Here is a 13,678-nt window from a genome sequence, read left to right as displayed (position 1 = left end):
TGCGCTCTTGTGACCCACTTCCTCCTTAAGAAACAAGGGAAATACAGCAAGCAACATGCTAACACCCTAAATTTGATAGTGTTGTCTTGCTAAATAGGTATGGTGTTTACCATTTGCCATAGCGTGTTAGCATGCTAATATTCGCTAATTAGCACAAGATACAAAGTACAGTTCAGGCTCATGTCAATGCATTATTAAAAGCATAGAAAAGAACATACATTTTCTGTTAGGACTATTAAAACATGGAAGCTAACAAAAATCACGTCAGGCCAAATAAACTCGTTGTCACTTTAGCGCACTGTCCTTAGTTGAAAATGACCTTGCCCAGAATTCACAATGGTTTATCTCCTTGACTTGGTGAAAGCAGGTCCTGTGTGCAGAGCTAAGCCTCTGAAAACACCGACTCTACCATGAACGACGTGAAGAATGATACAAAGCTCTGTCTGCGTCTGCACCGCGATGATTAAAGCTCCTGTCTATGTTGAGGCTAAACGTTAGCCGTTGTCAAGGTCACAGTAATAATTTTGAGTGAAACAGAAACCTCGCTGGGAATATGAAATTAATCTCTGTATACGTTTAAGCAGTGCTCAGCACTATTCTCCTTAGAAGGTCCCAGGAGCTCTGCTTCAGTATGCAGAGATAAAAGACTCCAAAGACAATGGTTCAGACTAACAGAGGCTCTACCTCTGAGTCATTTTGAAGATACCAACTATTGTAATTGGATTCACTCCTACACAGAGAGACTGTAAGAGCTGTTCAAAAATAACCGTCTTCATCTAGTTAAATGCATGAGTTCATTCACATCTCCATTTATTTTTCGGTCTCTTTGTCCGAAGCTATTACCGTTACATCTCCCAATTATGAAAAATGCAGAGATTCTACATAGAACGTCTACACTTTGAGTCCCTGACCAAAATGTAATATTAAATCGTGTTGATTTGTTGATGTGGCTTAACTTTAGTCACAGTTCAGCCTTGAAAGAAAGATATTCTTTTGGTGAGCTAGATGGAGCACAATCAATATGTCCTACACAAGATGAGCAGCACATGTTATATGTATTGGCAAAACAGCGCCAATGAAGGTAATACGGAGCTTGAGAACTCTGGCGTTTTGTTTTTAAAATAGCTGTTTTTATCAGCACAAACAAGGCTGGAGATAAAAAAAAAAAAAAATCTGCTGTTTTATTTATTTATTTATTTTTGCTGGACATCGTCTCATGGTCGCCTTAATAATATCCAGTGGTTTCACACTTGAAAATGTTGATACGTAGTTTCAGATTAGAAGCTTGGCAGCCTTCTAATCTGAAACTCCATCTGAGTCCCATCTGGCTCTTGACATGACAGTCAGGCCATAAACCTGTAATGCAAACGTGATATGAGACATTATGTAGAAAGAAGAGAAGTAGTCTATGTCATGTATAAATGTGCACCAATCAGAAACTGCCACTATTTTATAGTTGTGACTGAGTCACATGTCCCACTTACCGAACTTATCCATGCAGCATCACGGTATGAACAAGGCAACGAAGTGGTGTTCCAACATTTGACAGTCATGTCCTCTGGGCTGCAGGCAGGAATGGAAGAACTGGAAGAGATAAGTCCAGGTAAGCAGGGAGCACGTACTCTGCAAGAAGGCCTATAGGAATCCTTTAATCACCTGTGAGGCCAACTGCCAGTTCGGGACAAAAGCTCTACATTGGCTGTGAGGACAGAGCAGAGTTTAAAAATCACAGAGCTCAACATGTTGCTCGGTCCTTGTTCAGGACTGACCAAAGGGTGAGATCACAGGTTCAGGGTGTCAAGACACAGCATAGCAGGGTGACAGTTCTGACAAAATCAGCTTCATGTCTTGGTTTTCTTGCACATGTCAAGCAATGAAAGAAGCTGGCCAAAGATCTGGCCTAGGAATTGTTATGTCTTATTTTTACTTTTAAATAGAAGCTCTGAATATGTCACCGAGCAGAATGAGCCGAACAGAAGTGTATGCCAGTTGTCTGATTTATTATCTTATATTTTGTCTTTGAAATCAAATTTCAGGTATAGCAAGAACTCACTGTTTCCAGGGGAGAGCAGGAGAAGACACTGAAGGACTAATAATCTTAATGCCACAACAGATCATGAACTCTGGATCACATCTCTCAGCAGGCCTGGGGACCCTCGGGGATCCTGTTGAAAGACTTTAGGTGTGTAGTCAATTAAGGTACTTGATGAGATTAAGAAAAACTGAAATTCAGGTACAGACGACTACAACCATGATTGCTGAAATTAAAGCAACGAAATATAACATCCCAGAGAAAGATAGTTGATTGTTGACATTTACATTTACATTTACATTTAGAGCATTTAGCAGACACTTCTGTCCAAAGCGACTTACAATAAGTAAATTTGTCTGATACTTTTGGTTTGCATCAATATTTGACGATCAGGGGATGACACTCAAATAACTTTCTCTGAGGAGCTAATTTTGTTGCTTTAAAGGAAAACTACAGACCTAAACAGACCTGCTGAGATCTGGGAACATACTGACATTGCAAAACAAAAAAAAACACAAGCAGACAGACAATCAGGATGTAAACAAGCCCAAACTTTATTTGGAGGTCAACAACAGAGGCGCTAACGTCGCTGAAAATCATTGCAAAGAAAATAGCGTCAAAGTTGAACCAGGAACAGTTCCCATGGACTGTTTGGATAAACATTTTACTGTTTTGCCCTTATTTTATTTTCCCAAAAAGTTTTACTAAGCTGGGGAATTGTTTACAACCTGCCTGGTGGCTTGACTGCTTGTCTGACCTATTTTCAGCAGTGTTGTTGAGCTCTCAGCAGTTGCCTTCCTGACTATAAAGTTATAACAGAGAACCGAAGCTAAAGACAGTGGTATCAAAACATGATTGCATGAAAAATATACAGATTGCATCTGAACAGAGCTGCATGTTTTACAGGAATCTCTTTTTCAAATAACTCATTTACTCTGGGAACAGGATATTAAAGGAAACATTTTCATGTTCAAAATGTGATTTTGGGTTACTACTAGAACAGGTTTTCATGTTCTAATGCTCAAAAAATCCATCAGTTTTCTTATACTGTCCAGTGCTGTGCCCCTCTGTATGAAATACTCTGTTTTAGCTCATGTCTCTTTAAGACTCCTACCTAGTGTCCTCTGATTGGTCAGTGCACACATGCCTGAACCAGAACAGCTCACTGCGTTTCAGATCGGCTCTATTGTGTATCGGCTTCCAGATAGCTTCACTTCTACTGTGAATATATTTGTTAATTATGCAAAGGTGAGATATGGTAATGCAGTATGACGTCACAAAGTCACAGGTCAGGACCACGTCACGACTACTGACGAGCCATTTCAGGAGCAATGTTTTCTGTGGCAGAGAGGAGCTCTCATCGATGTGGATTTTGACCTTTTTAATTACAAGAAATTGTACGTGCACAAGAATTGATATAACACACGTAAGGAAAGGAAAAAACAAACAAAAAAAAAAGCATTGAGCAAAAGGTCTCCTTTAAGACAGAAAACATGTTATTCAAGAGGTGCTGACACATTGCGTTGCCTGCAGGATGACACCTATCTGGATGTGGGTGCACATCATTGGGTATTAGCATCATCTGGCCCCTTCCTCCCCTCCTCTTGTCCCAATATGCGGTGATAATTATCACAAAAGACATCAAACTGAACTCTTTCCTTTAAGTAAAGGACCAGTTTGACCTGACATCTATTTAGCCTCAAGGCAAATTTGGCTCAGTGCCGGCTGCCTGTTATCCAGTTAAGAGACAGAACACCATTCTTTAATAGTGTCATTAACACAGTTGTTCAAATGACAATAGCGTTGACTTTGATTAAGCCAACCTGTGATATAATTGGTTCACAGGAGCAGTCGTGATGGGTTAAAGGCAGTTTAACAACTGTTTTAAAGCCCATAAGCAGCTATTGTCATTTGGCGATCTCACCTTAAAAAAGCCTAATATGCAGACATTAGATTTAATTCACAGTAAGAAATGATGAGTATAATTAATCTAAAAGTTATCATTTCTCAACCTTGAGACTGCAGCTGGAGAAGCTCCAAGCCACTCAAGTGTTTCAGACTCTCAAACAGCCTTGACTTTATATCGTGATGAAAGTCTAACCCGCTACATTAAAGGTGAAAATGACTAATGACTAATGCTATGCATGCTTTAGGACAACTGCAGCATGAGGAAGGTCGCAGGCTTTTAAAATATGATCGCATTTGATCAAACACGTACCTGAGGAGATTGTACCTTTGGCTGGCAAATGAAAAGCTGTCTCGAGCACTAATTGAATGATTCAGCTATTTTTCTTCTTACGCTGTCATCTATTTACAGTAGCAGCTTTAATGTTTGTTCCTGTTTGTCTCTGTGGAATATATGAATAATGTATATGAATGGAGGAATTTCACTATAAAGAGTGTGATTTTAGCTTCCACGGCATCTCAAAAGGCGACTTTTTTTTTTTTTTTTTTCTTTAAGCTCTACAAGCATTTCCAAGACATACCTGAGCCAAAGAACCAATTTTCAGCACCGGTGAGTGCTTTTCTCTCCCAGCCATTGACCAGACATGCATGGCATATGTGAAACAAATCATCATCCTTTTTCTCTGCACAGAAACCTGCCAGTAACACGCCAGCAGTAGGGTTAGTCAGGTAACAGCTAAAAGGAACTGGGCTCTTCCTCGCCAGTGGTTCACCAGGAGCTATCAGCTCCCACCCAGGCCTATATGAAGGCAGAGGAGGATTGAATTTGAAGGATGATAATAGACTCCTGAGGAAACCAATCTATTTCTAAAGAAGAAAGGAGTATAAATTCTCTCGCTTGCACCCCCCCATGTCCACCTGCCCACCCCCTCCCTTCACCATTCCTCTCAGCAGAAGCCTTATAGGTCAATTTTGCAATTGAATTATACCAATTAAATGGGCTGTGGACAGCATGGCAGTTATTACGAGTGAAGGGAGGCAGACGCTTTGAATTTCCTCTTTGTTCCTTTCAGCAGATTGTAGTGTGTAATGAAACACAGTATATACTGTACGTGAGTGTTAACTGTAACGGTTAACGGTTTTCTACGATGATCTGAAGCACAGTTGTGAACACTTTTGTACAGAAAATGTCACACAGGAGGGATTCTTAGGAAAGTCTAAAATAACAGGCCATTTTAATTTGGGCTTGCAACAAGCAAGAGCTGTGGAAGGTTTTCCAATTTCCAGCATAACAGTAAGCAGCTGTAAAACCCCATTTATGAGAACGACCTATGCTGTTTACAGTGCATTACAATGGGCTATGCAGAAACAAATTAATGATTATATACATATACAGATCTTATATATTATGTCCAGAATACAATTAAATTAATACCAAACTTTCACAACATGTGTTTTTTTTTGTTTTGTTTTTTTAGATTTGACATCGGCTGTTATAAATAAGTCGTTATTAGTGTTAATGAATGCCGGGTAACAGATAAAAAAGTAATTGATATTTGCAAATGCTTCCTTACATATAAGCCACAGTGTAATTTCCACACACAACTGTCAGTGTTCACTCCTCCCATGTCCTTCACTGTGTGGAAGCGGTGCTCCATCACATATCGGGGCCCATTACGTCCGCTGGCTCTTTCATTTCTGGATTAATTAGCTTGAAATCAAGTCCTGAAAGTTTCATGCTGCAAAAAAGGCAGCTGTTACAAGGCCAGGAGCATATGTAAACAGGGCAATATCAAGACCCAGATGGCTCCCGTCAGTCCAAGGCTTCTGGATCTGCCCTTCGCCTCTGAATCCTCGGCAGGTGGATAATGATGATGATGATGTTGATGTTTATGATCTCCGGTCACATCTGGACTCACTGATGAGAGAGCAGAAACCAACAGGTCAGTCAGAAGGACACATGCATTATCAATATAACATCAAGGAGGTGAGGTAACTGTTGGCCATGTTAATGTGAAGGACAAGACTGATTTATTCTACACTCGTCCTCTCGTCGACAGACAGCATGAAAACACCAGAACCGACATCGACTTAGTCACTCTCAATACTTTTCGACTTCCCATTTGAAAAGGTTGAAGATGTAAATCTTCGAAAAGAGGGTCAGAAATACATTGTTTCACCAGGTATTTCCTAATGCAGCTGGGCATTATAGTTCTGAGCAAACATAACTGATAGAAAAGTGAAAAGTGTATTTATAAGGGACTATTTTCAGCAGCGGATTTATACACATTCGGCAGCAGGACAGTGTATACGGTATCAAAAAATATAAAGCCATAGTTCACCCCAAAAATCCAAAATACATATATATGCAACAGAAAATGGTTCCTATAAAACTGCTCAGAAGAAGTCGTGGATTATTTTGATTTCTACACATAAGAGGAAAATTATCTGTTTTCAAGCTCTGGTTATACATGAAATAAGTATGATTGTAGGCTAGTGTGTAATTTATCAGTCTTGTCGTGGAAGAATACAGAATATAAACAGGTGTTGAAGGAACATTAATTCATCTCATTTTAAATCATGATCTCAAACTAAATGAAGCATCAACCTTACTTTGATTCCCTAACATTCAGAAATAACTCACATGTATTCGAGTGTGGTATAATTTTTCCCATAATTATAACTGTAGCTGTAATGCTTCACACATCTTTGACAGCTGCAATACATTAGTGCTCCCACTAAACCATTACAGGAGCCGTCAATTTTCAACCACTCTAATTATAACGAGCCGATCCTACTGCGAAGCACCTTCGGCCTCCATCTCATCCCCCCGGAGGTGCTGCGGAGAGCATCTCGGGTGCTTCTTTGTGTCAACAGCCATCTGATATGTCAAGGCTAGACATGCACATTACAAACTATAATAGATAAAAATAGCTAAAGTTAATAAACTGATTTCTCAGCAGGAAATATTTTCCTTCAGCGATTCAGTTTGTGAGGCTTCTGTGATACTTGGATTCTTACTCATGTTCAGGAAAATGTGACATTTCACAGCAAAGATCGCTATATCGGTCAACTGACTGTAAAAGCTGAGGTGATATCTCTGTCAGGTCGTATGTATTCTGCAAATAATCTGCTCTGTAGCTCGTTTGTTTTGTGGTAGTTTGCTTTTATTTGTAGTGAGAGAAGAAGTACAGACAGGATCTAGGTGTCAACATTAAAATATATGTACATCCTGACTGGCTTTGGTACAAAAGTACATTATATATTCCACTGAAACATCACAAAAAGAAGCAGTTGAATTAAAGAAACAAGACAAAAATGTTGTCTTTAAATAAGATATTGATTTACACCAGTCAGGAACAGTTCTGTCAAATCAAACCACTTTTAAAAGAGAATGCTGAAGGGGCGAGGGTGTGTTTGTGACTGGAGCCAGATGTCATTGTTACATCTAATGTTACCACCGGAGGGCTTCAGTTATCAAGGCTCCAAGATGAGGACATGAGCTTCCTGAATAGCCAAAACAGTCGTGCTGTTTTAGAAAACATACAGTGCAGAGGTTTTAACTATTTATGCAAATAACCAAACTGTGTGTATCTGCATGTTCTATTCCATCTGCTGCGTGCATGTGCTGCTCATGTGGGGCAATATCATGTTACAGTCTTTCACGTGTTGTATTTTGTCACGTTCTGTTTACTTCAGTCACGACAAATTACATAGACAAATATTTGCTCTCCATAATCGTGCCTTGGTGGTTTGTGCTGATTACAATACTGCTGACATTCTGCACATCATCGCTTAACGAATACGCTTGTGTGATTTTATGTGAGTTTCATGGGTGCGAACGTCTTGTTCATGTGGTTCGAGCCCTATCCACAGGTAATATTCTGTCTCCATGTGATGCCTTGAATCTTAAGTGATGCAATTTTCAGTCATCAGAAATCAAATGTTGCCTTTTCTTGTGAAAGCACTGTAACTAAATTATATATTGTACGCTACCAGAGCAAAAAATGTCAGAAAAAAATGCTTGCTGCTGTCTTTAGAGGCGCATCACTTTTCCATCCACTTTTTCGTAGTTTCTCTCGCAGCATTTAAAATAGCAGCTAGTAAAACCACTTTTTTAAAAGAAAATGAATGACATGATAAATATATCAAATTATCATGATTTTGTCGTGTAGTCTCCACCTCTGATAGTTTCCATCTCTGATATACCTCTTACATCCTACATATAGTTGTTCATGTCATTATTGGGTTAATTGTGCTGAGCCCTGATGAGTAAAAGTAATACAATTTTTAAAAAAAGAGTAACCAACAAATTCGAAAATAGTCGTTGTTTACAGCTTCTTATGTCTTCTCTGATTTTCTTTTCATTTCTGTCTTGTTACTGTTAATGTGACAACAGTGGCAATTTGTAGATATCACTTTTCAATTTTCGTCAGCATTTTTCACAATAGTTTGACCTTTTACAGATTATACTATTAATTGATTCATCATGAATATGTGTGTGCATATATATATATATATATATATATATATATATATTTATTATTTTTTTTTTTTAACAGAACATAACAGAGCAACATTAAACATGAGATACAGTTTAGTCTGTACAGGCAGGTGTTCTTGATGCTTAGCTCAAGATGTACAGCAGATAAGATGATGACTAAAAGCTTTAAAAATAGAACAACAGACTAGCTTTTTTCCCCTCTAACCTTCAAAGTATATACCCCAGACCTCCTGGACTTGAACTCAGACACCCCCAATTGTCTCCACCTTTGAAAATTACACCTTAACAGCAACGGATATCAATCCAGACAACTGCACCACACTGGCTGTCAACATCCATCTTGCTGTTCACATCTCTTCGGAGGCCTTTAGATTTGAAGGGAGGGAATTCAGCGTCCCTTCCTGAGTGAAATAGAGCGTCCTCTTTAGCCCTGCTGGTCTTACCTCAGTACATCTCAGACTCCATCCTGGTTTCATCCCCACAGGGAAGAGGGGAGAGTTGAGCCTGGATAGATGACCAGCTGCTCCAGGACATTTAAGTTTCTCACTCAGGCCCAGGGGTCATAAGTCTGTCGTGGGCAGGATTAGTCTAACCCAGACACTCTCAGAGTCTATAAAGGCTCTGTTATCAAACTTTATCTCACTATGAGAAAAATAGGACCAGCTGCAGAGGATATCTTTTACTCTGCGGACCTCAGTTCCACTTTTATATGATGCAGCAGAGATGGTCTGTAATTCCTTTTTCCTAAAGCGGGGTCCAAAACAATTACTTGTTGTTGTAATGGCTGAAATTCCCTTGGAGAATCATTCCAATCAAATCTAATATTATATGATCTAATTTGATTTCATTTCATCTAATGGTATCTAATCTCATTGCTGTAGTTGAATTAAAGTTTATGAATGGCCACTTTTGATTTTTCTAATTTGCAGAGTTCACCACGATGTGAAAATGATTCTTGCGATTAATATCAACACGCGAGAGGACCGTACATGAGCCAGCGGATTAAGCATCAGTGAGGCTGGAAATTAACCATCTATTGATTCACTGGCGTGGAGTCCCCCGGACAGCTATTTGATGGTCTACAGCTCACAGATAGTCCATCCAAGTTTTCCACCCAAGAGCACTGAACTTCAACACCTGAATCAATTCCTCTTACTGAAGCTTCAGTGTTTCAAAAGCAGCAACAAGCTGGAGACAGAATGTATCTAACACATGAATACGTTCTGCTCCGCTGAAACCACCACTGTATTTCAACAGCCACGGAAAAAGTCACGACTGAGTCTATTTATTATCTCTTGGATGATCTAGATGTCAGAATAGTTGGAAAAAATAGTTTTTGATGTGAATGCACTCTTGAGTCCATAGGTGTAAATTCCAGGGAGGGGGGCACCACCCCTACATCCTGGGAAAAGCATGATTTGTCCCCACCAATATGTCACTGTAAACATGATCATGTAATTTCAATAACATCAATGACAGGTGGTAAAAGCCGTGGTGCTCCTGTCGGCCTCAGCAGTGGCACATGACACAGGTAACGTACATATGTGTAAATCTGAGTCTGTCAAAAAAAAGGATTCGTTAGGCATCTCTTCGCCTCTCTGGCTGAATACAATTAAAACTTATTTATAATCATTACCAGTCTTCATTCTCACTGCAGTGAATTAGAGGTCGCATTTTATGTTACCTAGCGGTTATCATGGCTAGCGGTGAGCCAGCTAGCCACGATAACATTAGCCAGCTGTTCAAATTTGAGTCACTGTAGTTTTCTTCAGCTAGCATGGTGACAAAGTGTTTGTAAGCAGGCGTCCCTCGGGAATTGCCTTTTGAGAAAATTTCACGTAGTTGTCCCCCTTAAAACTGATTCAAGTGACACTTTTGTTGAATCGGAACAGCAGCTTAGAAATTGGGAAAAAATGTTGGCACACGACTTTCTGAACAAAACGTAAAGTAAGATGTAAAGTAACGTGAGAAAACAGGCCTAGTAAAGCAATATCTTTTGGTTTTTTTTAGAGAATCTACTGGTGTAGCAAGAAGTACAATCTCTGTAGCACCCATGTTGTTTTTACATTAAGATTCAAAGCTGATTAACACACCTGAATTCGAAGGAACCACTTTCCAACATGGGGTATGCAACCATCTGATGAGCATGTGAATGTTTCCTTTAAAAAGCAAACTTCCATCTACAGGTCAGAGATTTTGTTTTATAGTGCAGTGATTCACTAACACAGTTCGTTGAACTTATCAGGAAAGAGGTTACTTTGAGGATTCATCTCTGTGTTGATTCACATCCTCTATCCTAACAGCATGGAGGGCACGTCTTCCCAACATAGGAGATGCAGGGCTAATTGCAGGATGTTGTGCGTACCCTACAATGCTGAGCATGATGATCAAAAAACCCCTTTGGAGGAAGCAATAAAGACACCACACCCTTGTGTTAAGGACACTGTTGGGCTTCACGTGCGTGCACAATCAAAGGACGGAGGGTTGAGACTGGAGGAAATAAATAGGAAGCAGTATCAGACTACACTTCTCTAGGATTAAAGATTCTGCACTGTAGCACCCAGCTGTGTATTCAAAATGCTCTTTAAAATCTAAAATGAACTCTCAAAGTAGCATGTAGCTAATGCAGGTTTCTTCATTTGGCACACAGATACTTGATTACAGACACAGACATGTACATGTTACTTAATATCTCACATACTCGCGCGGTATTGACTCCGACTGCATTGCAGCTATTAATAGCCATCATCACTGCTGAATCTTGTGGCTCCGTGTGGGTTCTTTGTATGTATGATAATGAAGGTCCAGGCAAAGGAGCAAATTACCCATCTGAAAGCACAACTACATCCACAACCAAACAGAGCAGACAACTGATGTTTTTTTGCCGTGACTGAAGGGTTTCAAGCCATACCACGTTCAGTTGCCAGCAGCTAATGGCTGGTATTTAAGTCACAGTAAAAGTACATTTAGAAATTTTCTTCGGGAGAGTGCCGCAGTAATGACATGTTTTGGCAAGCTCTCAGCAGAGAGGTAAGGATGTTTGAAAAGGTGCCTGGTCTGAAAAAGAGACACGGGTCAGAAAGAGAGGCTTACAACTGAAGTGAAATCAATGGAAGCTGATTCCTGAGGACTTGGACCAAAAATGATCAATACCACATAAGTGCAGCAGGAAAAAGACGCCGCAAAACAACTGCAGTGATGTAAACTGCCTTTAGTGTGATCATAGAGGGGTGAAGCCTTCGGAGCTTCACGTCCACATCACATCTTCAGCTGCTCTGTTTGAGTCACAGGATTATTATAAACAGCTCGAGTTTGTCAAACTTCATTACAGCCTCCATTCCTCTCGTTTACCTGTTTTGTTACTATGGAGAGGTATCTTGAAGAGAAATGGACAGCTCATCCTCTACCACCTTCTGACAGTACCAGCCTTCACAGTTTAAAGGCCCAGTACGTAGGATTTAGGGGAGAAATAGGCTCAAATATTAGCAGAAATGTAAAATTTACAACTATGTTTTCATTAGTAAAAAATCACCTGACACTAGGAATCATTGTGTTTTCACTTCTACTCTTAGAATGGTCCTTTTATATTGACAGAGGGAGTGGGTCCTCTTTCACGGACAAACAGAACACAGGTTCTCGAGTAGGCATTTCATGTTTTTCACATTTTTAGCACGAATAGTGAGACGAGGGGTGTACAGTTGGTTGCAATCTGCAATATCATCTCACACATTGGACCTTTAATTACAACTCAGTCCTGTGCTGTTTCAAGATACAGAGTTAGTATTTGGTGTCTAGAGTGTCAGCAACAAAATATAGCCTTGTATGTAAATCAAAAATACTGATATCAATGAATTATTTCTCTCACACTAGTATTTAATTGATGTATTTGCCAGATTCGTCAATTAACAAAGAATATTGATGATACAGTGATATAACTCGTATTAACTGGTGAGTGCTGAAGTTAAACGTTCGTCATCCTACTGGTTGAGGGATGTGTCCAAAACTGACAGTGTGATACAACTGGTGTTAATTTGTATTTTGTTTGAGTAGCATGTCTTTTTACCCTTTTTTAAAAATTGTCATGCATAACAAATAAGTTTAACTGAAAGAGAGTTGCGCTGCGAGAACGAAAAGTGAGGCTAATCAGCTGATGTGAGTGAGATGTCACAGGTCTGCCTCAACTAATGCAAAGCTACAGCAGTGCTTAAAATATGTGATTTTCATGCTTTGAGATCAGATAGAAGGCTTAAATGCTACTTTGATCATATCAAACAGGCCTTGTCATCAACTGAGTACTAGGATTAAAAAAAAAAAAATCATGGCATTTTTGTCTTCATTTGACAGCATGTAGACACAAAAAGCACTTGGGAGAAAGAGGTGACAGCATTACACACATTTTTGGTTAACTTGTACCGGTACTAGGGCTGAGCGATAAAACGATAATGATATCTATCGCGACAGATATCATCATCAATATCAATAGAAAATACATTTGATAGAACGTTTGATAATTTCACTGAACTCCGTTAAAAAAAAAAAAAAAACAGGAAGAAAACCCCGATCCAGAAGCACAAGGCATTCTTGGGGATGTAGGCAGAAGAAGGGTTTCAGCCTCTCCACCTCTCCCGGCCCAGCTAAGCAAGAATGATGGCATGAACAAACTCTCTCACTCTTTGGTAACCTAGCAACAACCTGTTGAGTGTCATGCACTGTAGCACTTTTTCGCCATCGAGCCTCATAACTGCTTTAACAAAAAGAACGGCGTGGAGTGAAAGAAGAAAATGTGTGTGACAGCGTGAGAGGAAGTTGTGGATAAAAGAGGAAAGGTCATGTCACCAGTTCTGCAATCCTTGCAAGGTAGTCGTTCCTACCAAGTCTGCCAATACGACACAGCTATTCCAACACCTCAGACATCTGCCGGTACAGGTGGAACGCCACACAAGCGGCAGCAGACCACCATGGAGAGGTCCCCGGCCATACGACAAAACATCAAAATGTTATAAAGAAATAACAGATGCAGTGGCCTATCGTCTAGTGAAGGACTTGCTACAGCTCAGAACAGCTGAGAAGTCTGGATACAAGAATCTTATTCACATGCTTGACCCCCCATGCATTCTTATTTCAAATAGGTTAAAAAAAATCAATAATTATAGGGTTAGGGGTTAGGGATATATTTTCAGCCATATCGCCTAGCCCTAACCAGTACACCGCAATACAAGGTTGTTGTCTTTTTTTTT

At 39.8% G+C, this 13,678-nt stretch overlaps 1 protein-coding gene and 1 long non-coding RNA gene across 2 annotated transcripts in view; one reads left to right on the top strand and one right to left on the bottom strand.

Annotated features, from left to right (window-relative positions):
• The first annotated feature begins 1,536 nt into the window (after positions 1-1,536).
• On the top strand, positions 1,537-4,492 carry LOC119018185. Its single transcript, XR_005074666.1, has 2 exons — positions 1,537-1,603; positions 2,037-4,492. It is a non-coding gene; the product is annotated as an uncharacterized LOC119018185 (long non-coding RNA).
• The window catches only part of gpc5a (glypican 5a), a 141,280-nt gene continuing 130,164 nt past the window's right edge, over positions 2,563-13,678 (bottom strand). The window contains exon 9 of the mRNA XM_037095669.1: positions 2,563-5,855. Within this exon, the coding sequence (XP_036951564.1) occupies positions 5,695-5,855 (161 nt within the window). The 3' untranslated portion in view covers positions 2,563-5,694. The remainder of the gene's footprint in view (positions 5,856-13,678) is intronic.

The sequence above is a fragment of the Acanthopagrus latus genome, chromosome 4 (assembly GCF_904848185.1).
Source record: "Acanthopagrus latus isolate v.2019 chromosome 4, fAcaLat1.1, whole genome shotgun sequence".
NCBI lineage: Eukaryota > Metazoa > Chordata > Actinopteri > Spariformes > Sparidae > Acanthopagrus > Acanthopagrus latus.
Note: the sequence above shows the minus strand (reverse complement) of the source record. Positions and strands in the feature narration are given on the sequence as shown.